Here is a 26,990-nt window from a genome sequence, read left to right as displayed (position 1 = left end):
AGTCAGATAAATACGATGTAAAGGTTGATTGAGCCACCTTTACGAAAGGGATGTGAGCTGGAAGGTACCAAATAAGGAGCAATATTTGCAAGCCAGCAGGGAGGGAGGGAGGGAGTCACGTCTCCAAAGGGCCTTACGGGGGGGGGAGGTTAGGGAGTCACCCTGGCTTCTCTCCCTGGCCTGGAGCCCCTTTAAGCTCCCCGCCCGGATCGGTGCTGGCCAACAGCATGTTCACGCGCAGGGTCTCGGCCTGCGTGCTCCCGGGCCGGCCATGCGCCTGTGGAAAGCTGGGCGCGTCGGGCAGACTTTGCCAGCCCTGCGCCGTCCTGACGCGAAGCTCTCGCTGTGTTGCAGGATGTCTCTGGAAACGCTGCCTTCTTGGCCTTCACGCCCTTCGGGTTTGTGGTGCTGCAGGGGAACAAGCGCGTCCACTTCATCAAATGGTGAGTTCGCCTGTACAGGGAGCTCTCTTGGTGTGCACTTGTGGATTTTCCAAGCGTGGGCCAGGCCCCCTCTGGGCGCCTCAGTGGCCACAGGTGTCCCTGCTTGGCCCCTGGCAGAGCCGCCTGGCCTGGAAGCCTCCACAGCTGAGAGAGGGGTCTGACAGGCGTCCCCTGTGGGGCCCAGCTTCCCTCCCCCCTCCCCCCCAGGCAGCCACTCCCCTCTCCTAAATCTGGGGCTCCCCGCCTGGGGTTCCCGATGTTGCTGGACTGCAGATCCCATCACCCCCTGCCACAGTAGACCAGCAGCATCTGGACCCCCCAGGTGGGACCCCCTTCCTGAGGGGCAGCTGCACTTTCCTCTTCTTTCCTTCTCAGCTGGCAGCTGCCCCCGTCCTGCTGCGTCGGTGACTCTGCACTGGGGCTTGGGGAGGAGGATCCAGGCAGGTCTCCAAAGCCAGGGAGGGGGGAGGCGCAATTGGGAACCCTGGACTGGTGTGGACGAGAGACCGGAGGTGCCCCAGGACCTGCCCCAGCTGCTCCCCTGTGGCGAACTTCCAGTGAGTGCTGAGTAGAGCCCAGAACAGGAGGGCAGGGATATTCAGTGGGGGGAGATTGTGAGGTGGTGCCACTGAATCCAGATGCCCTGGATGTCGGTCAAAGCTCTTCAAAGCAAGCGTTCTATTGGGGGGGGCTTGTTCCCCCAGGACTATGGCTCGGCCCCTTATCAAGGGCCTTTCTTAAGCCGTGCACGGCCTCTGAACACATCAGCACACGGGCATGGCAAGTGGGGGGTGAGATTCCATCCCACCCAGAGGCGCTCTTACCCCTGGACTTTGGGGCCGAAATCCAGGGCCTCCGCAGCCCCTGGGGGGCCCCGGATCCTCTTTAGTCTGCCCTGGGCGATGTGGTTGCCTGGCCAAGCAAAATGGTGTTTAATTTGCAGGGGAGCAGGGCCTCCAAAGGCCTTGAGGTCCAGGCTCCGAAATTACCTAGGTGCACCTCTGATCGCACCGCCACCTTTCAAAAAAGCTTTTTTTGAATTTCCCTTTTTTTGTGGGGGGGATACATTCAGAAATTTGCAGGCTTGAGTTTGGGAGGTATTTCATCACACGGCACGCCATTAATGTATGGGATTCCCTGCCACAAGAGATGGTTTTGGCCACTAGCTCATGGCCAAACGACACGGTGCATTAAAACACGTTGTTTGGCCCTGACGGTGTAAACATGTGAAGTTACGATTAATAATACGTAAAATGTGCCACGCGAAGTATGGAGGGAAACGTAGGAAGACCTCCAAAAAGGGGTTTTGTATGTAGATAAGCACCACTAGACTTCTGATGCAGTGGATGTTAAACCCCTTCAAAGTAACCAGTTGTGTGTATAAATCCAAGCCTTGTTAAAGCGAACAAAGAATCCAACCCAACACCTTTGGGGATGTCTTCCGAAGCGGGGAGTCTGTCGACACGGGCCTCCCTTTTGCTTTCTGTATTGCCCCTTTTGAGAAGTCTTTTGTCTTCACACTTTGCCTGGCACATTTTACATCTTTATAATTGTACCTACTTGCGTTTATGGTACATTTTTGTATTTAAGACTATCCCAAGTGTTTTGTTTCCTCGAGTACTTCCTGTGTTTTGGTTTCCATCCTCGTCCTTAAGCGCTGCTCCTGGTGGTTCTGTCTGGCCCCCAGCGGGGTGCCCCAAGAGCGCCCCCAAGACGGCTGTGGCTCCCTCAGTCGGCTCCTGGGCTCGACCTCGGGGTCCTGAGGCTCCAAGCTGGCTGGCCTCCGGTCTCTCTCCCTTGGCACCTTTTGGTGGCTGCCAGTGGTGGCCATTCCCAAAGCAGAAGCTGTTCCTTGTGCTTCGGGGCCAAGCCTCTGTCCTTAGCAAGGGCAGGGCTCCCTCCTGTCTTCGGGGGAAATCACTGGGGCGGCGGGGCGGGGCGAGCCTTCCTGGGAGGGTCAGTAGCAGCTGGTCCTGAGGAGCCAGGGAGGAGGCCCCAAAGGAGAGGCAGCTGTTTGCTCCTCTCTGCTGCCCTCCCAAGAGCTGCACTGCCTGCAGGCTGGCCATTCATCAGGTAGAGTTGCGCCATTAACCCGATAAATGGCCAGTCTGCAGGCAAGGTGGCTCTCGGGCGGGGCAGGAGAAGCCTTCGGTGCCCCCCCCCCCCCCGGCTCATGAGGTCGAGCTGTTACTGGTTGAGTTTCTCACAAAGGAGCACTGAATGCGCAGAGTCCCTCCTCCCCGTGCTCGGGTGGCATTCTCAGAACTCTCCAGGTAGGTTGCTCACCTCTGCGCTGTGATCCCTTGGTGGACCATGTTCCACCAGAGCCCCCGACACTCTCTCCTCCCCATCCTTCCTCTCGGGAAAAGGCCTTTGGTCTACCTGATGAGGGAGTCATCCGTGAAGGTTGACGTGTAAGCTGATCTGAGAATCCTCCCCACAAAAGCTCCGTGGATTCTCTGCGCTGGATTTCTCTCCACCACCTTCCCCAGTGGGGCAGAGAGAGCAATTCCTTGCTCCAGAACCTCTGGGGACTTCTCCCGTCTCAGAGGGGTTTTGCCAAGAGGAGCAGGCATGACTGCTCCCCCCCCCGCCCGCAGCCCCCGGCATAGGCAGGGCTGTGATCTGGTCCGTGCAATGTACAGTTACAGCGTGTCGCCTTCTCTTGCTTTGTATTGTATCCCGCTGCTGTTGCTGTACCCCGGTATCCTGTTTGCCTTTTTTACTGCAGCCACACACTGGGTTGATGGCTTCAAGGATTTTTCTACAACCCCCCCTAAACCCCTTTCCTGGTCAGTACGCTGCATGACTGTTCCATGTAATCTGTACTCTCGATATTTAGTTTGTTGCCCCCAAACGTATGAGTTTGTACATCTGTCTGCATTGAACTGCATTGTCCATGTTCTTGGCACAGTCACCTAAAAGATGCCCCCCGCCCCCCCGCCGTGCCCCCCCCCCGAGACTCGGTCGCGTTGTGGCTCCATTCTTCGCTGTATCTCAGATTTTGGCCTCATCAGCTGAGTGTGGTTAGCTTACGTTTGATATTCTCATCCAGATAATGCACCCGTGTCCTAAGGTGGCTCCCGGCCCCCGCTCCCCTCCCCACTGAGACCCCCCACCTCCCCCCCACTCTTCTTGAGCCAGGAGTCCTCTTCTCTCCCACCATCTCCGCACTTGGGATGAACAGCAAATGTCCGACTTGCAACTCCCGCCCTCCAAACATTTCGTTTCTTAACTTTGCGTTTCATGCCAACGATTTGGTTTGACTTTTCTGCATCTTGCTGGAACCAATTCCACGTGTGTGGGGGGGCTCTGCATTCATGCTGCTGTGCCGAAGGAGCTGGGCGGTGCTGCCCTTTAACCAAAGTGGCCTCTCTTGTGCTTCTAGGAACGAAGTGGCCAAGATGAAGTTCGAAGGCAAGACGTTCTATTTATACGTAAGTCAGAAAGAGGTGAGTGCCCTTCTGCTGCCCTCACTCCGCAGGTACAGCCTTTGCCTCTCTCCCGTCGGTGGGCAGTAGCTCTCTTTCGGCCAAAGAACGCTCCAAAAGCCACGCTTCTTTTGCAGTGGGAGTGGCAGTCCTTAGGGGTCTCCCATTTAAATTGCGAGGAACGCCTGCTGATTTCCAGTCGCCCCTTCCAGTCCAAAGGTGAACGAGGAGCTTCGTGCCCCAGGGCCAGCGAATCCTTTCCTAGTCCCCAGGGATCAATCCACAGAGGGTCTGAGACGCGCAGTCTGGTGTGGCTGGGAGCGGCAGCATGGAATTCTGACCTTGTCAGAGGCCCCCAGTGCCTTGCCAGGAGCGTGCCACGTCCAGCGACGACGTATCCTGCACCCACGGAAATGGCACTTCCCGCGTGTCCTTGCCTTCTGTGCCAGGCAGCTGCTGGATCAGTGTATGGTGCTGTTTATAAAGCCGAGCACGTGATCAGGGAACGAAGCCGCCTCCTCTGTGGCGTGGAGGTTGCTTGACAGAGCTGATTCCCTTCCAACAGTATTGAGGGCATTTGCATGGAGAGCTAGCCTAGCAAGCAGCACGCTGTGTGCGAATTAACCTGATGGGGCTTTTGCTTTTGCTTTTGCTAGGAAAAGAAAATTGTTCTGACATATTTTGCTCCAACTCCTGAAGCCTGCAAGCACCTCTGGAAATGCGGGATTGAAAACCAAGCCTTTTATAAGTAAGCACAAGACGTTCCCCCCCCCCCCCCGCCCCGGATTTCCTCAGGATCCTCACAGCTGCTGCCGCCAGTGTCAAGGATGGCAGCAGCAACAAGCCCGGCCAAAGTTGGGAAGACTTTGCTTAGACTTTGGCTCTCTCTCTCTCTCTCCTTTCCTGGCGAAAGCCAGTGAGGATGTTGGCAGGAAGGGCAGCCCACTTTCTTGGAAGGCTCCTGTTCACCTCTGCTCAGCCCAGGCCATGCTGAGCTGTATTTTGGACAAAGCCAAAGTGGGCTTGACTCCCATGGTTGTGCGGAGGCTGAGTCCTCACAGTCACGGTGATGCTGGTCAGCCAGGATTGCTAAGCCCTGCTGAGCTGGTGGTGAGAACAGATTTCCCAGGCAACCCTGGTCAAGCCGCTGTGCTTAAACCATGTTTCGCCAGGGGAGATCATCAGGACCTGACCCTGTTTAAATGCAATTTAACCACAGTGGTTTGATGAAGGTTGCCTAGGAAATCTGCGTCCTCACAACCAGCTCTGCAGGGCTCAGCCAACCTGGTTAACAAGGATCACCGCTGATTGTGAGGACGCAGCAGCCTTTGCCTCTGGTTGGAACTGCAGGGCCAGGCGGAGGAGTGAGAAGCGCCAGACAGTGCCGAAGCCTCGCCTCTCTCTAGTCAGGGCTGCCTGCGTGGTTTTTGCCACTGGCACCCTCTTGTGCATACCCTGCAGGCGGTGGCAAGCCTGGCCTTGGGCTCTCCAGGGACCAACCGCCTCTAGGAAGGCCCAAGACGTTTAGAGGGGCTCTCTCTGGACCAGCTCTGGCTGTCCCAAACGCAAGTGTTTTCGTTCCCGGCCTGCTGCTGTTTGGCATTTTGTTTAGAAAGTACAAAGCCAGCTTTTTCTAATGAGCTTTCTCTTAATCAGGAAGCCGTGAGGCAAAGCATCCTGCTTTGTTCTCGTTAGGCATGCTACAATCAGACGGCCGCGTTTCTCATTCTCTGAGCACGAAATGCAGCTGCTGAATTGCTTTACAAATCTTCTCATTTCTCTCCCTTTTGATGAACAGCGCTGGTGAATTGCCTTCCATTTATGCACCCACTGAAACAGATGACAGGTGCGGTCTAGACTGCTCTGTGTGGCCTTGACTCCACCCCGCATTGGAAATTGTCGCCTTTGAACAGTGCAGTTTCTCAAACCCCAGACAGATCCTGCAGCAACCTAAGCCAAGGAAGCATTTTCCCAGGGGATTGGCTCAGGGGAAAAGCATCGGCATGCTTGCCTGCAGAAGGTGCCAGGTCAAATCCCTGGCAGCATCTCCAGATGGGGCTGAGAGAGAGTCCTGCCTGCAACCCTGGAGAAGCCGCTGCCAGTCAGTGTAGGCAATCCTGAGCTAGAGGGACCCGTGGTCGAACTCGGTAGAAGGCAGCTCCTTATCTTCCAAAACCTGGAGTCTCTTCCATAGCTGAAGCCTTTCCCCAGTTCTGATCCCAGTCATGCTTGAGACCCCCCAACTGGAAAGCTCTCATCTGTTTTACAAGGGGGCACTGAAATAGCCAGCACTTTGGGGTCTACATCCAGCTCAGCGTCTGGTATTAGTGACTCCTCTGATCCCCTGAACCATCTGTGGGCGTTCTGTTCAGTGGCTCAAGGGCCTGCCATGCGGTGGCCTCCATGCCAACTTCTCCAGTGCATTTCTCACCTGCAGAAGGCCCTCGTGCATCTCAGCAAAGGATGTGCTTCTGCATTTGCACGATTGCTCTTCCGAATCACTCTGCCGCTCACAGTCCCCTCATCTGACGGATCGCATGGCCATCCCTCTGGCCGAGCCACGGCTGAGTGGCCTGGCATGAGCACCCTTGGCCGGCAACAGGGAGGGCCTCTGCTGCTCCTGGCCAAGGAGCCCACGCCTTCTGCACTGCAGACCCCCAAGCAGTAGCAGCGGACCCTAGAGGGCGAGGGGAGGGGCCGAGGGAGGGGCCGCTGCCTCTGCTTCCCGGCACGCCTCCCTCCCCTGCACTGCCTGGCCCAGGGCCAGCCTGCAGGCAGCGCGGCTCTCGGGCGCAGCAGCGGGGAGAGAGAGGAGCCCCCGGAGTGGCGGCGGCTGCTGCTCTCAGGAAGCAGAGGCAGCTGTGCCTCCTTGGCCACCACCCCCCCGGCTCGTCAGGACCAGCCTTTCCTGCACGCCAGGCAGTAGCAAAGTGGGCAGGTGGTGGGGAAGGGACCCCCTCCTCCCTGGGTAGGTGGAGAGCTAGGAAAGGCCTCTCTGCCTGTCCACAGCAGCCCTGTCCTGCCAGCAAACGCCGCGACTGCTCTGCCGCTTCAGGAGCCAAGGGGCTGTCGGCTGTAGCCCAAATCTGGCCTGTCCCCTGGGTGGCCTTTTGCCCACGTTTGTTCTTGGTTTCAGGTTGGAGAAGTCAAGCCAGGTCCGGACGGTATCCAGCAGCAACTTGTTCTTCAAAGGGAGCCGGTTCCGATACAGGTAAATGACGACTGTGAGTAGCCGTTCTGGATAGACACTTGGGCGCTCCCCCTGGATGGCTTGGCAAAGGGCTCCATATGCGGCTATGCAGACGCTGTAGACGACCCTGTTATGTGGGGATTCACCGGTTTGTGATGGCTCTCTTGTTTTCTAGAGGAGGGTTGTGCTGCGTGTTGGGGACAGTGGGATGTCTGGGCCAGATTCTGCTTCCCTGCACTCCAGCGTAAGCCAAGAGGCAGGTGGCTGGTAACAGAATCTCCCGCATCAAATGGTAATGTTGAAACAAGAGCCTCCCCATCTCTGGCAACTTTTAAAAAGGCACTGGAGACACATTTATTCATCCAGGCTTTTAATTAGATTGATGGTTTTAAATCTTTAATGTTGGTTTTAAATGATTTTAATTGTTTGTTTTTATTTTGATGTAAACCGCCCTGAGCCATTTTTAGAAGGGCAGTATATAAATCAAAGAAATAAATAAAATAAAGAACAGAATTGCTGGCCTGCACTATAGTGGAACTGGGGAAAGAAACACAGCTCAGCATAATCATTTACCCAACAGAAGTCTTGGCCTCCTACGCTGGAAAGCCTGGGGGTCTTTCTGTCTGCCAGGGAGGAGGCGACTTGTGCCTCAGGCAGGAAAGTCACAGGCAGCGGTTGGATGCCATCACAACCTTGTCACTATGTCTGTTCTTCAACCCCTTTCAGTGGCCGGGTTGCCAAGGAAGTGATGGAGTCTAGTGCCAAGATCAAGAGGGAGCCTCCAGAAATACACAGGTAAGGCTCGGCAGGCAGCTTGCGGGACAAGCCGTGGGGCTCTCCGGAGAGGAGGGCGTTGTGATATGGGGCTTGCCTCACTACCAGCTTGCATTGCCCCTTTCTGCAGAGAGCCATTTCCTGGGTTTGGTTAGGGTCAAAAGGAGAGAGGTCTTGCATCTCCTGAAGGGGCTCCCTTTCTAAAGTGCCTGTGCTCTTTTCTCCCCCTTTCTATAGGGCAGGGCTAGTTCCGAGCCGTAGCTGTCCTTCCATTACTCATGGGCCACGGCTCACCAGCGTCCCCAGAACCCGGAGGAGAGCTGTGCATATCTCCATCATGGAAGGTGAGCGTTGGCCCTCAGAGTGATGTCGCACTCCTTCAGATTCTCTTTTGCCTGCATCTGATGGCATCGTTTTCATAATGGCAGGATCCCTGTAATACCAGCTACAGGCAAGCTGTGGCAGGTGTGCGTGAATACCCTCCTCTCTTGCCTGTGGGCTTCCCAGAGGCATCTGGTCAGCCACTGTGGGAAACAGGTGGGCCTTCTTGGGGGGCCTGATCCAGCAGGGCTATGCTTCTGCTCTGAATGCTCTGAACCCTCTCTGCAGGTGACACAATGAAATGGGGTCAGGATGGTTTCCAGGCCACAATGTCTTCCCTCTTTAATTTCCTATTAGACTGGAAATGGAGCCGATTCACTGAAAAACTGGCTTATTCTAAACCTGCGCTGTTTTCAGCATCCTCGTAATAAAGTCAGCCAACCTTCAGGAAGGTTAGTCAGGATGCCTGACAGCTTTCCCAGCGGGGTGTGTGTTGCATCACCCTTTTGTGCTGTCGCAGGGGGCAGCAGTCCCAAGAGGCTTGGGGAGAGCGTTAGAGGGCCGCGCCACTTCTGCAGGCTCACTCGACATGCAGGGTCCAGCTCGTTCCACCCTGAATTATTGTGCTGGAGTTTATTTTAGAACACTTTGCCACCTGCAGCAGACAAAACCTTTTCTGAGGCTGGGCCTTTTCAGTGAGGTTTCTCACCTTCACTGCAGGATGCCCCCCCCCCGCCACCTCACCCCCCCCCCCCGCCTTAGACAGAGCACACCAGTTAAAAGGAGCCCTCCAGCAATCAGTGGGTAGTGATGATGCACACACCAGTAGCACCGTGATCTCCTCCTAAAGCAAGATCCTACAGAGAAAAGGCTGTTTCAGGGTGTGTTTCTCCCTGCCCCCCCCCCGCCCCCAGTAAATGGAGCATGGTGTTAATGGGCTGAAAGAGGGCACTTTTGTCAAGGCCAGTGTTCAGGAAGAGGAATGCAGCTGAGCTTTCTACACAGAGAGACGGGCTGAATCCTTAATCCTGGCAGCTCCTTGTTTCCTGCTTCATCTTTAAAATCTACAGCTGCAACTAACTGCCCTTGCTGCTGTAGCAGCTTTGATCGACGAAGGCATGCCATTTCCCCTGTCAGTCAGGAAACGGAAAATCCTTTGTTCTAGGAGAAGAGTTAAGGTTATTACAAATCCACTAACTGCCCCAAGCATGGACTCTGCAAGTTAAGGCTCCCGCGCCATGTAAGCCAGAGATGCCACAATGGCCAATGGGGGTCCAACAAAATCTGGGGACCCAAGTTTGAGATCTTGCATTCCATGTCCACCTATAGGGCTGGGCCGTTCAACTCCAACCCTCTTGGCAGCATAGGTGGGGGCGTGTAAAAGGCACAGGCGTGTCTTTTGTGCTTTTATAAATGGTTGAAGCCCAACCACCAACCTCTTCGAGCCGCAGTGCAAATTTTCAAAACTTCCTAGGCTATTCCTGCAGCTTCGTCCTGGGGGGAGGAGGAATGGTCTTGCTTTTGCCAGGAAGAAAGTGTTGGGAAAGCCAGGCTGCGGCTTTAGCTCCCCGAGAGCAAACCCTGCCACGCCTCCCCTCTCTCTCTCGCTCTCTCCTCCTCCTCCCTCCAGGCCTCGAGTCTTTGCGGGACAGCGCCCACTCGACCCCCGTGAGGTCGGCCTCCCACAGCGACGCCTTCCTGCCCCACTCCCGGGCCAGCAGGGCCGACAGCAGCGAGCGCGTGGCCATCATTTCGGACGACATCTACAGCCCTCTGGACAGCGTGCTGCCCACCCCGGTGGCCGAGCACAGCCTGGAGCTGATGCTGCTCTCCAGGCAGGTCAACGGGGCCCCCTGCAGCATCGAGGAAGAGAAGGAGTCGGAAGCCAACACCCCCACGGTGGCGGAGGCGGAGGAGCTGCGCGCCTTGTGTCAGGGTATGGGCAGCGCTGGCAGAGCACAAGCAGGACAGGTGAATAAGTTTGTTCTAAGTGTCTTCCGTTTGCTCCTTGTGACAGGTGGGCTCCTTCTTGTCTTGCTCCTTCTCCTGATCATCCTTACCGAGTCTGACCTTGACATTGCCTTTTTCCGTGATATTCGCCAGACCCCCGAGTTTGAACAGTTCCATTATCAATACTTTTGTCCCCTCAGGCGATGGTTTGCCTGCAAAGTCCGCTCCGTGCTCAGCCTGCTCATTGACACCTGAAGGCAGGACTCCTCCTCCTCCTAGTAACTAGCCAGGTGGATTGAAGAAGAGCCCTCCTGCTCCCCAGCCCCAGCCCCGGGGCACATCGTGGCACACCATCGGCACATGATAAAATAAGCCCTCCTCCTCCTCCTCCTCCTCCTCCCATGACTCAGAGTACACTGCGGCCTAGGAGAGTTGTTGTTTCCGAGCAGAAGGAAGGGATGGTGGTGATGATGATGATGATAGACTCATGCCAGGCTCCAAGAATACACTTTTCTTTACAGGTCCTCTTCCTGGAAATGTCTTCAACAGGTCTGCTTTCCGACTTTTAAATTATTCTGCAGTCTTCAAGTTTCCTTTTAGCTTTCATAGAGGTGTCCACTTCAGAAATTTCAAGTAAAGAGTTTATTTTACTACGACTAATTATTGCATCCATGCCAGCCTCTGGCTGGGACACGAGTTCAAGAGGACAGCAATTACTTTATGCAGGAGCTTTTTGTAATGGTGCTACTGAGTTGTAATTTTAATATTAAAAGTATCATTATTTTATTAAAACTGCCACTGTGCACAGCACTACCACCTTAAACATAGTTATTTGAAGATACGGTGATCTTGCTTTTATTCAGAACTTCTTAAAATCAATTTCTGGCTTAATTTGGAAGATGGGGGAGGGACCTTGGACTAACACCATCTGCCCATCCAGCATTTCAGTTTTTTGCAAGCAATAGGGAGGCATGAGACCAAGGTCGGCAGTTGAGGCATGGATCTATCCCTTCCCCATAGCACTGAAAGGTGCACCTTGGAGAACCTGTTTGTGCAATGCAACCTTTGACCTTTAGGATCCCAGAGATGGCAAACTTTTCATAGAGCAGTTAAGTCCCTAAATAAAGCACGAATTGGTAGTACACAGGGATAGTAGATCTCTGTGTGTGTGTTTGTGTGTTTGATCAAGTCTTGCTGTCTAGCTACTAGTGAGCATACATGATTCCTTTGAAATACATTTTGCCTCAGAAAGCTGTACTTGTTTTTGTACTACAAAAAAACAAACTTGTTTCAACCTATATTTTAACAACAAAATGCTATTTTGTTAATGAACAAAGGGAGTCTTTTTTTTACTTTATGAATTAGGTGGATAGAGTGTGGTATAGAAAGTGATGGGGGTAAACAAAATTATGTTTTTTAGAACAGTGTTTGGACATCAGGCTAACCCATTCATATTTTCTGGAGGAAGGAAAAATGGGTTCTCTTGTGCTATTTTAAAAGGAGAAGAGAAGAGAGACGTTGCAGAAACGGAGTTAGCACTGAAATGGAAACCAGTGAAACAATCTGACCAACCCTGTCTCCATCCTGAATGGAACTCAGAAAAATTTTCTACTTTGTCTTGTGATGTGGACACAGTCTAACCAAGAGTTTGCCAAAGAGCAGCTCAAGTGTAAAGGGAGCAATAAAAAAGTGTGTGTCCTCTTCAATATGAACAGAACAAGAGAATGAAATCAGACTAGCAAGTGTTTTATTTCATCTCAGGGAGAGATTTCAAGTGATCTGGGCATCTAATCTGAAATAGGGCAAGAGGCTGGTTTCATTAGCTTGTCTCTGACATTTGGGTGTGGGCTGCACCTGCCCTTCCAGTCCGTACAGAACTGCAGCACTGCCAGGGCACTTGGGTGGGCAGGAGGGCATGTGGATGCAGAAGCTCAAGCACAGAGTTCCTGTCCACAGCTGGTCATTCACCATTTGGGAAAGAAAAGGAAAAAAGAGCACAACACCACTATCAGCAATATACCAAGTCTTGGCAAAAAAAACAACCCCACCCAGAACACACTACTGGACCCAGACTGGGCGTGTGCATGGTACATTAGAAAGAATTCCCTGTGACTGGGGTCCTTCAGGCGAGTGTCACAGGTGACTCACCTGAGCACTGACCATGAACCATAACTGCCAGATAGGAAGTCACAGGAGTCAAGAGCAATCTTGGCTCTCACTCGAATAACTCTCTTTTACAGGTACATTAAACTTCTGAATGCCTGCCAGAAGATACGAGGGAGAGATTTTACAAAGGATATATACTGTTTTATGCAACACAGCAACAAAATTTACTTCTAGTGTAGTGATCCTACCTCAGTCTGTAGTCAATGATGCTTCTATGCAGTGAGTGAAAAGTCTTAATTTAACATTCTTCATCCCAGATAAAGATGCAGTAGTCCATGTTTTAATTGTGGGTGTTGCTCATCTTGCTACACACCTGTCCAGTTATTTGTAACTATTTTGTACAACAAACATCTTCTTCTTTTTTTTTTAAAGGTGACGTGTGAATGGGGGGGGGTGTTTCAGATCCTTTAGACAGCGGTTTACTTTCTAAAACCGTGGGCACCATCTTGGGGGAAGCTTTCCTGCACAGCTCCCATTCGTTTCTACAAGGGGCTTGCACAGGAGAAACTCCTGGGACACGTGTCCCATTTTTGCTCAGCGTTTCACCCTGAAACTTCCCAGCTGGCCACTGAAAGCGTCTGTGTCCTGCCCACCCCAGACTGTGTCTCATGGCTCACGACTAAGTTGTTCCAGGTCTCATTTGTATAAACTGTGACTATTTCCATAGGTTGCTGTCATCAGAGGAAACAAAACTCTTAATAAGGACTAGTGTACTGCATCTTTAAGCAGTAGAAGATAAATTACCTGAAAATGTGAATTTTAGTTTTCATAATATAGACGTTAACCTTTCATGTGCCAAATGCTGTATGTTACATTTTTCCTTCAACAATGTACCTTTTTCTACATATTCAACATGTAGTTAGCATAAAATCATTGGTGCCATATAAAAGTATTTTTAAATTTAAAAATAAATATTTAATTATGATGAAAACATGTGCTTTGTTGAGCAATTTGATGGGGCTGATGCAATCCTACGAAATGATCACCCAGGCCTTTAGACATGCCTCAAGGAGAGACATAAGCTCCATCTCAGGCCAAGGCTGGGAAAGACCCTTCCCTGCCTGAAGCGCCGAAGCAGCCGTCTCTGGGCGAGATGGGCTCAGGAGGCACCTCTGTGTGAGCTGGGAAAGTGGGCATCAAGCTCTTCCTTCTAATTCTTTATTTGCCCAAACTGATCCCCTTAAGCTGAGTCAACTTAAATGGCAAACACGGATCTCTTTTCTGGTCGAGGGAGCTGTCTGGATTTAGCCCACCACAGCCACACTGCATTTTCTCTCTTGCTGCTCATAAGCCTTACTAGCAAAAGGCTACAGTGAGCCCCCATCGTGCACCCCCTCTAGGAACACAGAGTATCTTTGCACCTCCAGAATACTTGCCCAGTAGTTACATTCAGTATTAAACATTATCTAGTGCACAGACCCCTGTACAGAGGTTTCTCAAGCACTCCCATATGATAGAAATACATTGAACCCGCAATAGCATTGCCGGCTGGTAACATAACACTAATGGAAAAAGCAACTGTACAGGAATGCCAGAGGTAAGCCTTCTCTATCCCCATGGCTGGCAATTTGAACCCTCTTTAAATATATGTATTTCCAAAGCAATACATTTATTCCAAACAAACATCTTTGTCCCAAGATAAAACAAACAAAAATGCAAGCCACATCCTCTTCTGAGCTGGAGAGGCAGCAAGCCAGCTCCTTTCACTCTCTGAAGACGTGGAGACGGCCACTGGAATTTCCACCCACCACAATGTACCTGGTCGGGTGCCAGGCATTGATGGAGCAGACAGAACCCAGGTAGTCTTCACTGAGGAAGGAATGCACCAGCTCTCCAGAGGCGTGGAAGACTTCGATCTGTCTCGGCCGCGACATGCTCCCTACCACAAAGCAGTCCTCCCGTTTGGCGTCCCAGATAGCTCTGAACCTGGTCAGCCAGCGCCCTGTGTTGTTGTTGTGCCTGTTCAGAAAGGGGGGAGGAAGAGGAGGGCTCATTGGTAAAAACAGACATGCTTGAAATGCTTACTTCCACATCTTCTAAAGGGCAGCTATTCAGCTGCAGCCAAATACTGCATCTGCCCAACCTCTTTGGAAGGGCTGGAATCTGGGAATCCCTCCCCCCACCCCAAATTTACAACTTAGCTTCACAAGGTAGGACGTTGCAATTTAACTCACCTGATGGTTGTGAGAATCGGGGCGAGAGATGATAAGCAGTTGGTGCCAAAGATCCTGTAACAAAAAGGACAAAGTGGTTAGCATAAACTAGATGTGGTCAAACCACGAAAATGAGCCATTAGGGGCCCCTCTACAAGTCCAGCATAACCCTTGCTAACTGAGCCAAGAGGCACCTTTTAAAGTGGTGCTTCTCTTATATTTAGCAGGGGGAGAGCCACTGGCCCTATCCAGCCCTAGCACAGCATCCCTCCAGGGGCTGTTGCTGGTGTCAACCTTATGTTTCTTTTTAGACTGTGAGCCCTTTGGGGACAGGGGACCATCTTATTTATGTATTATTTATTTTTCTATGAAAACCGCTTTGAGAATTTTGAAGAGTGACGACAACCAGATTTTCAGGAAACACAAATGTCAGGCTATCAGACTGCGATGGCTGTTTTGGGTGCAGGTGTAGCCTCACGTTGCAATCATTGCTCACCTGCACAGATTTTGAAAATGAGTAAGTGACTATGGGACAGAGCAGCTCGCCACCAGCTATCAGCCAGAACAGCCAAAAAGGTAAACTGCCCATTTCTGTCTACACATCGCTCAGTTTCACTTAGTGGCCTGATTCACATCATCTTTCAAATCTAGGTTTAATGTGGGTTACCAGCACTCACAAGATTGTGTGGAGCCTTGCCAAAGCAGGGATCTCAGGTTCATATTGGGTCATAAGCCACCTTGGCGTGGGTTCACACTGACATCGGTAACCCACATTAAACTTAACTATGCACACCACTCTGGGCTCCTTGGAGGAAGAGCGGAATATAAATGTAAATAAATAAAAAATTAAACCTCAATGACCACATGAGCCCAGCCAAGGACGCTCAAATGGAAGTCGTTCTATGGGGAAGTATTGTCTGAGAAGTGACCAGGAAAGGCCATCTGTAGAGTCAGCACTGTGAAGGCAGTTCCACACATGCAAACCATCTGTCAATGCTGCCTTCATCAAGGGAGGTGTACACACTCACACGTACGTGAATCTGCCCTCACTCTCTCAATAACCATCTCCCATGCAATCCCATCATATGCCTCCTGTAAACTCTTGCAAGAATCAAGCTGGCCACTACTGGAGAAAAAATAAACCTAGATTTAATCACAAACAACTTTGGTTGAAGGGAACTGTTTTTAAGAACCTTACATTCATTCACGAACCAGAAGGCATGGGAATGCTAAGCTAAGATACCCCCATTTCCCACCACCATGACCCAGGAGTTAACCTTCTCCACAGTCTCTCTGCAGTGCCACAGGTGGGTTGTGCGCTTGCACAGATCCAGCACTCGAGGTGGTGGTCAAGAGCTCCAGCTCTGGAGGCAGCTGCATCCTTGCTAGGGGTATGCACAAAACCAATTTGGGTGGTTTGGTGCAAATTCAAACCAACCTCAACTCAGGGTGGGTGGGTTCTCATTGAGAAACAGAGTCCACATTCCACACACAGTTCATGGCAATTTCACATTTCTTTTCCCAACGGGATCCATTCATTGAGAGAACTGTCAAACAGGGCAAAGAATTTTAAAATGCCTAAAAAACACCACATGAACCCCACTGGCTTGGGGCTAGAGGGGGGAGTTGAGGCCCAATGTGCCTTGCCCCCAAACCCACTTTGGGGTGCCCATGCAGATGGGCATTTCCCTCATTCTCTATGGGAAAAATGCAAAAAAAAAGAAAAAAGAAAAATCTTCAAAAAATCAAACACCACAGGAGTATCCAATTGCTTTGGGGTTTCTGTGGTAGTTTGGCAACCCAATAGGCAGTGACGCAACTAAAAAGACATCAAACTGCAAACCTCAAAACAACCAGCGACAGAGCTGCCTGCACAACTGCAAAACCAAGAACATCAAACCAAACACCAAAAAACTACTACAGCCACAAACACACACCTAGCAAAACACCACAGCGCAAGGCAGCAAAACCAACCCGGCATGCAAACTGCAAAGAAAGAGGGTGAGGCAAAAAGACACCACATTGAATGAGAACTTAAAATAAAGCACCTTCAGATGTTTTTCTGCTCTTCTCTTTGTGCATGTGGCGGCTACAATAAAGGAGAACCCACCTCAGACTGGCAGGTCCACCACATCTTTGCTGGAGGCCACACAGGCCCGCCCCAGACCACTTACCCATCATTGGCAGTGCATGCATGTTTGGTCTGTGCGTGTGTGTGCTCGAACTAAACTGAAGAGGGTAGAGAAAAGGGGGCCTATATACACAGTGTACAAATACATTAGGAACATAGGAAGCTGCTATAGGGCCATCTAGCTCAGTACTGTCTACACAGACTGGCAGCGGCTTCCAGGGAGAGAACTTGGAACCTAGATGCTCTTCCCAGAGCGGCTCCATCATCCCCTAAGGAGAATATCTTACAGTGTTCACACATCAAGTCTCCCATTTGTGTGCAACCAGGGCGGACCCTGCTTAGCTAAGGGGACAAATCACGCTTGCTGGTACACACACACACACACACACACACACACACACACACACACACACACGTATACAGCTGTAGTACTTACACACCCAACTATCTACATAAACCAAAGCTTCCAAAACACTATCTACACAAAAGAAACCTCTAGTCTTCATCACACGCCCCCCACAAAACAAAAACTACACACACACACAGCACTTCCACACATTTACAGCACATATTCACATTTTACAAATTCACTCTGCCTGTCCCATTTACAACGGCTTCAGCGTTGAAGCCTTCACACGGCCCTCGTCAGCGCTAGTCGCAGGCACACACCAGGTGTACGAGTGCTGTCAGTGGAGGCAAGGAGACCTGAGTGATGCCCCCGCATGGGTAGCCACATGGAGGTTGCCCCCAGCTGCTTGGCATCCATCCTTCCCTCGACTACCTTGCAGTGAGCACAGCAAGCAGCAGTTGGGGCATTTTGAGGGATTTCAAAATGCTGCCACCAGACTGCTGCTCTGGGTGGCCTCCACCGCCCTGGATCTTTTTGGTGAAGGCAACTCTACTGGGGCTGCAGGGGCTCGCCCGCCTCCATCACCCCCCACCCCCAAGACTGGCAGCACTGCAAAGCCTACCAAAGACACACCTGGCCAATCAGGGAAGCAGGAGCTCAGCAAATCACAGCAAGCGACAAGTGTCACAAAATGGCCACCAGAACCTAAAATGGAGGCTCGCACCTTCGAACCGGTCCGAATAGAACCAGGCTCTGCTTGATTCGAACTTGGACTGGCATTGCCAATTCAATGCCCTGCTTGGTACGAGTTCGGGCCGAACCAGTTCGAATTCGAGCCTGTCTACACATCCCTAATCCTTGCCAGAATCCACCCACAGGATCCTCTGGTGCCTGAATTCTGCCCCCAGCAATGGCTTATCAGGTGCCTTCAGCATGCCCAAGAGAGCAGTATGAGTGCCACAGTCCTCCCTGTTGCTTATCACAACTTTCAACATTCCTATCCATACATTTGCCTACCTCCATTTCCCAAGTTACCTAAGCCAGTGACCATCACACCTCTTGGCAGCAAATTCAAGCTCTAAAGTTAAAATGTAAAGTGTTAACTACATGTTCACAGGTGAAACGTACACAAATCCTTTTAACCCTCTCACATACCTCAACTTATCATCAGCACAAGTTGTCACCACTCTGTTGCCGGTAACAGGTGAGAAATAAGCTGAGGCAACACTCTTGGTGTGCCCTACGAGAGAGACGGCAGGACTGCTTCCATGCTGCTTCAGGTGCCGAACATCGTAAATATTGACATTCCTGCAACATAAAATGCAACACTGGAGTTGAAGTGAGTGTTCCTGGAGGGGGGGGGAGGGGAGTCTCTTCTCCCACAGGACTCTGGAGGCCAATCAGGCTGTTAACAGAACAGCACCTCCAGGGGGAGAAACTAGGTCCTACCTAAATTTGCAAAACCAAGTACCCAGAAATGATTAACACCAGCAGTTTGCACTCTCCTTTGCCAAAATCTGTTTTCACTGTAAAATAAAAAGCTAAACCAATAGATGCTTTTGGAATACTGTGAGTGTTATAAGATATTTTGTTTTGGGTGGAATTGGATTTTACAATAAAAACATACAGGAAAGCAAAACTACTTCAGGTTTTCATCAATGGGTAAAGACAGGATTTTGTATCATATACTTGCAGCAAGCTTTTAGGGATCCGTTTTTCTTCTGAATAGAGAGAATGGCCTTGGAAGGGACTTGCCGTCTCCAGTTTGGGGGCTCATAATTCCTAACACACCCCAAGCAGCACTTGCACACCACAGTGGGAACCTACCCGGCCCCTGCAGCAAGGAAATGATGCCTGCTGACTGGGTGGACGTGGACAGTCCTTGTCTTTGAATTCAGGTCTGCAGAGAGCTCCGCGGAAGTGCCGGGCGTCCTCCTGTCCACAACAGCCACCTCGCCATCCCACATTCCCACGATCAGAGTGGAAGCATCGCTTGCCAAGAAATCAAACGAAGACAGGTTGTACTCCTCATTCCTGTACACCTGAGGAGGAGAGACAGAGGCTTAACTTTTAGGAAATGCCTAAGAATACAATATACTGCTTTCTCTAAACTTATTTCTGACGACTGGATGGATGCCCGTATTTCGTGGCAGCCAGAAGCTCCCCTTCCTCGGCATGCTCTGGCAGCCACAGTGCTTTCCTCAGCCCTCTTGGCTGCTTTTTACAGGCCCAATGAGGCCCTGCAGACCAAGTTTCCCAAATGCAGCAGAATTAAAACCCCCAAATGCTCTTGCATCCCCAACTGGAAAGAAGCTGACGCAGCTTTTGGCATGAGAGAGAGAAAGAGCGAGCGAGAGAGGCTCCTTTGCTGCCTCTCCTCTGCCCTGTGGCTCAAACAAGACGATGAGGATGGACGGATCCAAACCAATCAAATTCCACCTTGCATGGCAGACCCAAACCATGCTCCCAAGCAAAGCAAATACTGCAATCCAGATACTGCTACCAATACAGACTTCTGTTGGCTGTGTTTCAGAATCTGCAATATTTCTGCAACAAATATTTATTATTATTATTAAAAATATTTATACCCAGCCCCTCCAATGCACTACTGCACTTATACACACAATGAATCAGACTCCTCCATGGGGCATACCACAAACATTTCATCCTGCTCCTTCATTTCTAAAAAAGCTTTACTATTCTGCAGAAATTAAACAGGGACCAATAGCACTCCTCTCCTGCGAGCTTGCTTAAAATAAAAGTGTGCATACCACTCATCAGCAGTATACAAGAGCAGTTAACAAGTTACACACACACACCTGCCCCCCCCCTACAATAAAACACTTACAAGAGAAAATAGCAGCAGGTAAAAGGAAGAGCATTAAGACCATCACAAGTACTCAAGATTAAAAGGGGGGGGGGGCTTGGCCTGGAACCAAAATGACACCAGAGTAAGGTACCAGGAAAACCTCCCACAAGCAGAGCACCACTCTTGAGAAGGCCCTTCTCCTGTCTCTGCCACCATAGCTCAGATGGCGAGGACATCCAGGAGAGCCCCCCAAGACCCTCCTCTGGGTGTACAGGCATGCTGCCTCTAGAGAAGGCGATCCTTCAGGTATCCAAGCCATGTGGGGCCTGCAGTGTCACTGTGCTTCAATATTCACCTCGTCAAAAACTGCTCTGGTGACATCCCCACATCTTAACGTGCCATCGTGACTCAGGGACAGGAGATGAGCAGGGTTGAATGGAGAAAAATGCATACAGCTAACTGCCTGGCTGTGAAGCTCGAAGACGTGGACCCCATCTTCCAGTTTGCAGTCCTAAAAGGTTCAGAGGTTCAATATTTCTCACACTACTTTTCAAAACAAGAAACGGAACTTATCACAAGGTTCCCTCTCCTGTTCAGCAGGCAAGGAAGAGCCCAACCCCTCTTCAGAGCACAGGGCCAGCTGGAGACCCAATTTAAGACAGGGGTTCAGCCAAGAAAGGGAGGCTGCATGAAGAAGCCACCAAGCATCTCATGCCCTTTCACATGACCGAGAAGAGGGCAGGAGAAGCCCCCCATCTTAGCTGGGGAGCTGTGCTGCGTGCTCTGGACATGCGACCCTCTGTCAGTTAAAACCGAGGCTGGAGGCGCCGTTCATGATCATGTGGCCAGAGCTCCCGCCTGCCCAAGGGCTTTTAAGCGAGGTGGGAGAACACGCCCTACAGCCCAGCTGCTGCTCAGCACACGTCCATGGATGGCAGGGCTGTCCTTGGAGGAGGGCAAGCAGGGTGACTGTCTGGGCCCCACTCTTGTGGCTGCCAGTAACCTTCACTGGAAGGGGTCCCCACACTGGCTGACTTGCCCCCGGCCCCACATCTTGTTGGGGCTCTTGAAGGACACCTGCCCTGATGGACGGTGCCTCCAACTTTGCTTTTGACTTGAGACGGTCAAATCTCGGGAGTGCCCACAACTCCCAAACTAGGGTAGGAGGCTCCTCCTTGTTGGTGTGAACCACCCTCGACTGTGGCTGAATAAGAATGAAAAAGGGTGGGACAGGGACTGGAGAAAGAGAGGAATGGTCAGATTAACTCAGTTATCTCTGAATGCTTCCTGTCCTAAATAGAGCCATTGAGCTTAATGGAAGGTCCTCCCCACCCCCCGAATTCCAGAAGCCATATTTCCCAAGCCTGCCTGTGTAGGCCAAACAAGTTATCTTGAGGGGAAAGAAGTCAGCATCTGGCAACCCAGGTCCGTCCCGCCTCCTGACCCATCCGAGCCATCTGAACAACAGCCCATTCCTCCTTTGTGCTTTTCCAGGGCAGTGGACCTTGCCATTCTTTGATTTCCTCCAATACTCCCCATCTCCTGCTCGAGCTCAGCTCCCCAGAACACCCAGCAAAACAAGATCTGAAGGCCCACAAGCCAGGAGCTGCTCACCAAATTCCAAAGACCCATCTGCCCCCACTTGTCTCCGGCCGCCACCAACGTTCTGCTTTCTGAAGGATGGATCGCCACGGAGTGAATCCGGTTTTTCACCACTTTTGCAACAGCATCTTCTCGGAGGACCATTCTACGGAGACTAGCTTTGTAACTAGCCAAAATAATGAGCATATTAGCTTCCACAAAAACTAAGCCAACCGAAAAAGCAAGGGCAACTGGCTTTTAAGTTACCTCTCCAAATTGCAGGCCACCGGCTTCTCGGCCTTGTTCAGTGTTTCCTGTATTATCGGTTGGAAAAGGAAAGTGAAACTTTATTCTGCAGCCACTGGATTAAGGACTCAGGTTCTTCATAGGCCTAATCAAAGACATCTAGTTGTACCTGACTTATTCTGGCCCACAGATTGAGGAATCCCTCAGTTAGCTCCGTTTCCTGATCTCGATCGGCAGGTATCATCTGAAGAGGTCCGGGTGGCAAACGGGGCTTTCAAAAGGGAGGAAATGGCACAGAAATGGACTTGTTTGCTCTATCACGGGGACCCAGAAAAGCAGCAAGCCACCAGCGAATTCTTCCACATCCCAATCTTTTCAATTTTGTTCATGCAGCTGAATCATTTATGCAAAGCCAGGTTCTTAATTAAGACCTCCATGAAGCAATCCCATCTTTGACTCACAAGGAGCCAATGGAAATCCAAAGCTATTCAAAGAGAACTCAACCACAGCACCAGACAAAGCTCCAACGGAAAAGCTTTGCCAGCATCCTTAAACTAGGCGCCAAATGCTCAAGCAGTGCCCTAAAGCGTCTCAATTTCAAAACGCAAAATACAGCTAGAGCATCTCCATTGCCTTGCAGTCCCTTCCCTTCCTAGCGGCCATCTTACGTGCTCTTCCATGGAAGGTTCTGGCTGTGGGCGCAACTCCGGCAGGGGAGCTCCCAGAGGATCGACTCTCTGCAGGCGCATGGATCGCCGGCAAATCGGCTTCGTTTCGGTTTTCGTAGGTTTGGTTCTACAGAGACAAGATAATTTCACCTCAAGACCCTGACCTTAGGCTTCAAATAACTCACGTTCATGCCAATACAAGTTTAGCTGGGCCTGATTTCTAAACCTCATCTGTTGGGTTATCCTGCAGTTTTTCCATGTCGCACAACCACCTTTTCCCTCAGCCACCAATCCAGTCACTAGATCACAGCCTAGAGATTAATGCATGTGTAGTTTTACCTTATTCCATGCGGCTGCCCTTTGGTTGTTATTTTACGAAGCCTTTCTGCAGACTGGGGGGGAAATGCACATACCACAGAATTAGATGTACAGTTGTATACATTTTTAAAAAGAAACAAATATACAATTATTCAGTTCATAAAATATTTTTTTGCTTCAGATTTAGCAAACCCAAGCCTGGCTTGACAAGGCAAACAAAGTGGTATCTTCTGCTCCTGCATTTTGGGTTAATCTATGGTGGTTCTACAACTGTGAGCCCCACATTTTGAGAAGGACGTTGATAAACTGGAAGGGGGTCGGAGGAGGGTCGCAAAGATGGGCACAGCCACAGGGGCCCAGAAACCAAGTCCTGTGTGCGGAATGGTTGAAGGAGCCCAGGAAAGAGAAGACACAGGGGAGGTATATACAAGAGCCATCTTCAAATATCTGAAGGGCTCTCACACAGAAGAGGAGCGGACTAGAACCAACTGGTTGAAATGAGGAAGCAGATTCAGCCTAGACATTAAGAGGAGTTTCCCAGTGTGTTAGACAGTGGAACAGTCTGCCTCATGCTGCAGCAGCAGTCTTTCTCTCTCAACAGGGGCTGGCCAGCCATCCACTGGGGAAGATGTAGCAATTTCCTGCACTGAGCAGCACAGGACTGTACAAGGCCTCCAAGGCACCTCACAACTCTACAATTTGAAATTATTGCTACCCTGCTAGAAATCATCCTGAACACTACAAGCAATATAAATATAGGTTACAATTCAGTGTGTCAGCTACCTTCAGAAAGAATGCTAACAGGGACATGCAAGATATGATCCTTCAGCCACCAAGCTGGTAAGCAAGGAAAGATGGAAGGCCCCCTCTATTACTCGTGAGTCAATTATAGTAATTGATGCAGCCCAACAAACGCCACTCAGTACAGTTTGGCCAGAGCAAAATATCTTCACAGTAGTACATTAGAAACTCCTGCTGGAATCTCATGCATTAGGAAGGGAAGCACTGAGGACATCCTGATTTCTTAATTAGAACTGAACTTTTATCAATATGGCAATGGCCACAATTAAGAGTAACACTAAGAACTGAGAGAGTTATTCTAACTCCAGCGGGGGGGGGGGGGGGAGGAAACTCACAACAGACCTCAAACAGCTTTAGAGAAGCAAAAAATTTAGCATTTTCTGTGATGTTCTTTAGTCTCTTCCTTTCATAAGCTGATAGCTGTGTGGAATAATTGTCCTGCAACAAATCAGAGGTTAAGAAGAATTAGTTTCAAACCTTGTTGTTCAAGAAACTCTATGCACCATGAGAACAGGTCTTCCTCTCACCAAAGTGGGAGTCTCACTCTCAGAATCCCCCTCCTCTTCCAAATCATTGCTGGCCGTGGCTGCAACTGAAGCAGGTCTTCTGGATTCTGTGCTGCAGGTCACTGCCCTCGTCTGCCGGTCTGACAAACGGGTACAGGCCTTCTTGGCTTTCGGTTCTTCACCTGAAGACTCTTCACAACTGGAAAACTCCTCCAGCAAACACTTCTGGGTCAGATGCCTGTAGTGTCCTTCTCCCCCGGTGGCAGATAAAGGCGTGAGAATAATTCTCACCTGTTTGCATCCCTCACTTCTTAAAGGGCTTTCTGGCAGACATGTGCTGAGATTTTGGTCTAGCGTTGTCTCCTGCGCACAACACAGAAGGGGGAAAATTGGTATACATTTTATATATGCAGCTTTTTGAATGGATCTGTAATTTGCAACTTGCTCCCAAATAACTGGGAGTTCTGTGGAACCTACTAGCAAAAGTAATTTAACAAAATGTCTCACTGTAAAGGATTGTCCTTTACAGGACAATGTACTCTTGTAACAATGTAGCCTACTCCATCGCAGCTTCACGGAAGACAATAGAGACCCCTTATTCCAAAGCACAACACCCAACCTGTAATACAGGGACAGCTGACCAGAGGCTCTCCAGCTCTCCTTGGACTACAGCTCCCATCAGCCCCAGCTGCAATTTAATCGAGTTGAACAATGGCCGGAGACCTCAGGTTGGCCTACTCCATCTACGAATATTTCTAGATCGCTTTTCAATGAAAGTTCTCCAAGCAGTTTTTTTAAAAACCCATAAACAACCAGGAGGTGAGGCCTGCCACTGATGGGGGGAAAGTCACTTTGTGTAGATTAGGTTTATAGGGAAGTTCACGACATTAAATGCTTGTCATAAAATTCTTGATTAATGTGCTTGCAAAAGGAAAAAGAACAGTTTTAAGTGGGTAGTTTTTCCAACTTCAAACACTGTTCATCCTACTGAAGAATTACTATCCGCCATACATTTGAATCTGAAAAAAGATCTGCATCTCTTGAGCCTGTGGCTTTTGAATTATTGAGCCGGTGGGCTGCTAGAAGTCTGTCGAGGACCACCACCACCACAACAGCAACAGAGTTCCTTCCAAGAAACCCACCCCCGCAATAAAGCCAAGCCTTTCGCCCAGCATGTCCGAGGAGCGCGCCCAGCTCATCCCGGGAGCAGGAGGGCTGCTGCGGGCCCGTCGCGGGGGAGCCCCGGGGGCTAGCGGTGGCAGCAGCAGGGCTTGGCTTGGCTTGGCTTGGCACGGACTGGCGCTCCGCAAGGGAGCTCCACACACGGCAGGCGGCCCTTCTTCGCGCGGGCCAGCGGTGCCCAGGGGCCGCCGGCGGACGGGGAACATGGGCGCTGTAGTCCAAGGAGAGCCGAGCACCGTCCTGGGGCCCCGAGGCAGCAGCAGCAGCAGCAGCAGCAGCAGCCCCCCCCAGGCAGGGGCCTCCTTGCCCCCCAACTCTGGGCCCGCCAATCCTCCTTCACGGGTCGGGGCAGCCCCTCTTGGAGCCCAGCCTGCAGGGGCGCAGGGGAGCGAAGGCAGGCAGGCGCCCCTCTGAGCGCGCACAGAGCGCCCCGCCGGAGCCCGGGGGCGGCGGGCGGGCGGGCAGGCAGGGCGCATGGAGTCGGGGGGGACCCACTCCCCACTGTGGCGGACCCCACCGAGAGCGCCAGGCAGGCTGACCTGGGGGCGCGGCGGAGGACCCTCCATGGCCAGCAGCAGCAGCAGCAGCAGGACGGAGGAGGAGGAGGAGGATGGCGATGGCGGCGGAAAGAGGGAGGAGGAGGAAAAGGCGCGAAGGGGACCGACCCGCTGCGCAGCGCCCGCCCCCTCCGGGACCGCCCCGCCCCGCCCCGCCATCCGCCGCGGGAAAGCTCGCCTGCTACTGCTTGGCGGGACTACCTCGCCGGGCTGTCGTGGGGGCCGGGCCGGGCCAGGGGCAGCTCCCCCTCCCGCTGGAGGCCTGCCCCCACCGCACTGCCCCTCTCCCGGTGCTCTCCAGTCTGGAGGGAGTGATTGCTGCTGCTGCTGCCGCCTCGCCCCCTGGTCCCGTCCTGGAGGGGCGGGGGGCTGCCTGGAGACCCCCCCACACACACTTGCCAACGCTGCTGGCTGCAAAGCGAAGCCCCGAAACCCAACAGCAGGTGGCGAGAGCTTGGGAAGCAGCTCACCCCCACCCGGAGCCAGAGCAGCAGCCAGCCTCCTAGTCCTCGTTGAGGCTGCTGGGAGGACAGAGCCTGCCGGCCCCCGCTGCGCACATGCGCCTCCTCCCCTTTCCTCGGCCCTGCGGTGCAGGCTGCAGCTCTCCCTGGGCTGTGTTTTCACGTCTCGATGCCTCTTGTGCATTCGCTCCCTGCTGCTGCTGCTGCTGCTGCTGCTGCTGCTGGTTTATTCTGCCACCCCCATGAAGGCATTTCCACCTAGGAGGCCTTGGGCCCCAACCTAGACTGGTTTTCTCCAGCGCCTCCACTGCTTGGTTCTTGCTCACTATACTCTGCTCTTATCCTGCTGAGCAGAGGCACCTTTTTAAAGTGGCGATTCTACTGGTAGAGCAGGGAGGGAAGCCACTCGCCCTAGCCACCCTCCAACACAGCATCCCTCCCGTGGCTGCTGCTATCTCATGTGTTTCCCCCCCTCGCCCCCATTGTGAGCCTTTTTAAAAATAATTGTAAAATAGGGAGTTCTTTTATTTTTATCTTCTACATAAGCCGCTTTGGGAACTCTTGTTGAAAAGCAGTATATAAACATTTGTCATATCCAGGTGCTTCTCTGCTTTTGATGATATTTGTATTACACAATCTCACATTTATAGCATTAGCCATCTGGGAGGTCTTGTAGAGAAAGAGAAAGGCTGAGTTGTAAACTTTTAAATAAATTCAAGCAAATAAATGACTTAGAAAGAGACAACTTTCTTTCTTTGTAGTTATATTTTCATTACATTTTTCTTATTTGTCCTGTCCAAATAAGTTCGGATGCAAGTATTCAGCTGTAATGGCATGTCACACAATATTGTATTTCACATGACTAAAATTGTATGCTAACAAGATCAGCTTTTATAAAAAATCGTGTTTAGAAAGTAAGGTGTGCTGCCTTTAAAACTGGCTAAAGCTCTTGA

At 51.3% G+C, this 26,990-nt stretch overlaps 2 protein-coding genes across 13 annotated transcripts in view; one reads left to right on the top strand and one right to left on the bottom strand.

Moving 5' to 3' along the window:
• Positions 1-13,208, top strand: part of FRMD5 (FERM domain containing 5) — an 85,267-nt gene extending 72,059 nt beyond the window's left edge. For 3 of the 10 annotated variants that reach the window (XM_053272477.1, XM_053272478.1, XM_053272479.1), the window contains 8 exons: positions 355-443; positions 3,175-3,235; positions 3,832-3,895; positions 4,531-4,622; positions 7,011-7,085; positions 7,791-7,859; positions 8,076-8,182; positions 9,790-10,919. In XM_053272477.1, the coding sequence (XP_053128452.1) occupies positions 356-443; positions 3,175-3,235; positions 3,832-3,895; positions 4,531-4,622; positions 7,011-7,085; positions 7,791-7,859; positions 8,076-8,182; positions 9,790-10,364 (1,131 nt within the window). In that variant the 5' untranslated portion in view covers position 355 and the 3' untranslated portion in view covers positions 10,365-10,919. Of the gene's footprint in view, positions 1-354; positions 444-3,174; positions 3,236-3,831; positions 3,896-4,530; positions 4,623-7,010; positions 7,086-7,790; positions 7,860-8,075; positions 8,183-9,789; positions 10,920-12,349 lie in introns of those variants that run through there. The other 7 variants (XM_053272470.1, XM_053272480.1, XM_053272474.1 and 4 more) reach the window with 6 other exon arrangements.
• A 655-nt stretch (positions 13,209-13,863) lies between these two features.
• WDR76 (WD repeat domain 76) lies at positions 13,864-25,716 on the bottom strand. 3 transcript variants are annotated; one of them, XM_053272468.1, is made up of 13 exons: positions 25,559-25,716; positions 23,859-24,200; positions 23,674-23,769; positions 22,552-22,604; positions 22,213-22,339; positions 21,714-21,815; positions 21,566-21,612; positions 21,332-21,485; positions 20,073-20,228; positions 18,736-18,950; positions 18,064-18,216; positions 14,450-14,503; positions 13,864-14,234 (listed from the first exon to the last, which is right to left on the bottom strand). In XM_053272468.1, the coding sequence occupies exons 1-13, from the start codon at positions 25,583-25,585 to the stop codon at positions 13,979-13,981; spliced, it is 1,782 nt and encodes a 593-aa protein (XP_053128443.1). In that variant the 5' UTR covers positions 25,586-25,716; the 3' UTR covers positions 13,864-13,978. The 3 variants fall into 3 exon arrangements, with proteins under 3 accessions (XP_053128443.1, XP_053128442.1, XP_053128444.1); XM_053272467.1 differs by lacking the exon at positions 25,559-25,716 and adding an exon at positions 24,980-25,211; XM_053272469.1 differs by lacking the exons at positions 21,714-21,815; positions 25,559-25,716 and adding an exon at positions 24,980-25,211.
• Between the last annotated feature and the right edge of the window lie 1,274 nt (positions 25,717-26,990).

This window comes from Hemicordylus capensis, chromosome 10 (assembly GCF_027244095.1).
Source record: "Hemicordylus capensis ecotype Gifberg chromosome 10, rHemCap1.1.pri, whole genome shotgun sequence".
NCBI lineage: Eukaryota > Metazoa > Chordata > Lepidosauria > Squamata > Cordylidae > Hemicordylus > Hemicordylus capensis.
Note: the sequence above shows the minus strand (reverse complement) of the source record. Positions and strands in the feature narration are given on the sequence as shown.

Excerpts from the sequence above, each read along its gene's own strand:
- WDR76 (XM_053272467.1), bottom strand. The coding sequence starts at position 25,036 with ATGAGCTGGGCGCGCTCCTCGGACATGCTGGGCGAAAGGCTTGGCTTT. Across the intron at positions 18,951-20,072 it reads CCAGAGCAGTTTTTGACGAG|GTGTACAGGAATGAGGAGTA; the intron begins GTGAATATTGAA and ends TCTCCTCCTCAG. Across the intron at positions 18,217-18,735 it reads TTCCTTGCTGCAGGGGCCGG|GAATGTCAATATTTACGATG; the intron begins GTAGGTTCCCAC and ends TTTATGTTGCAG.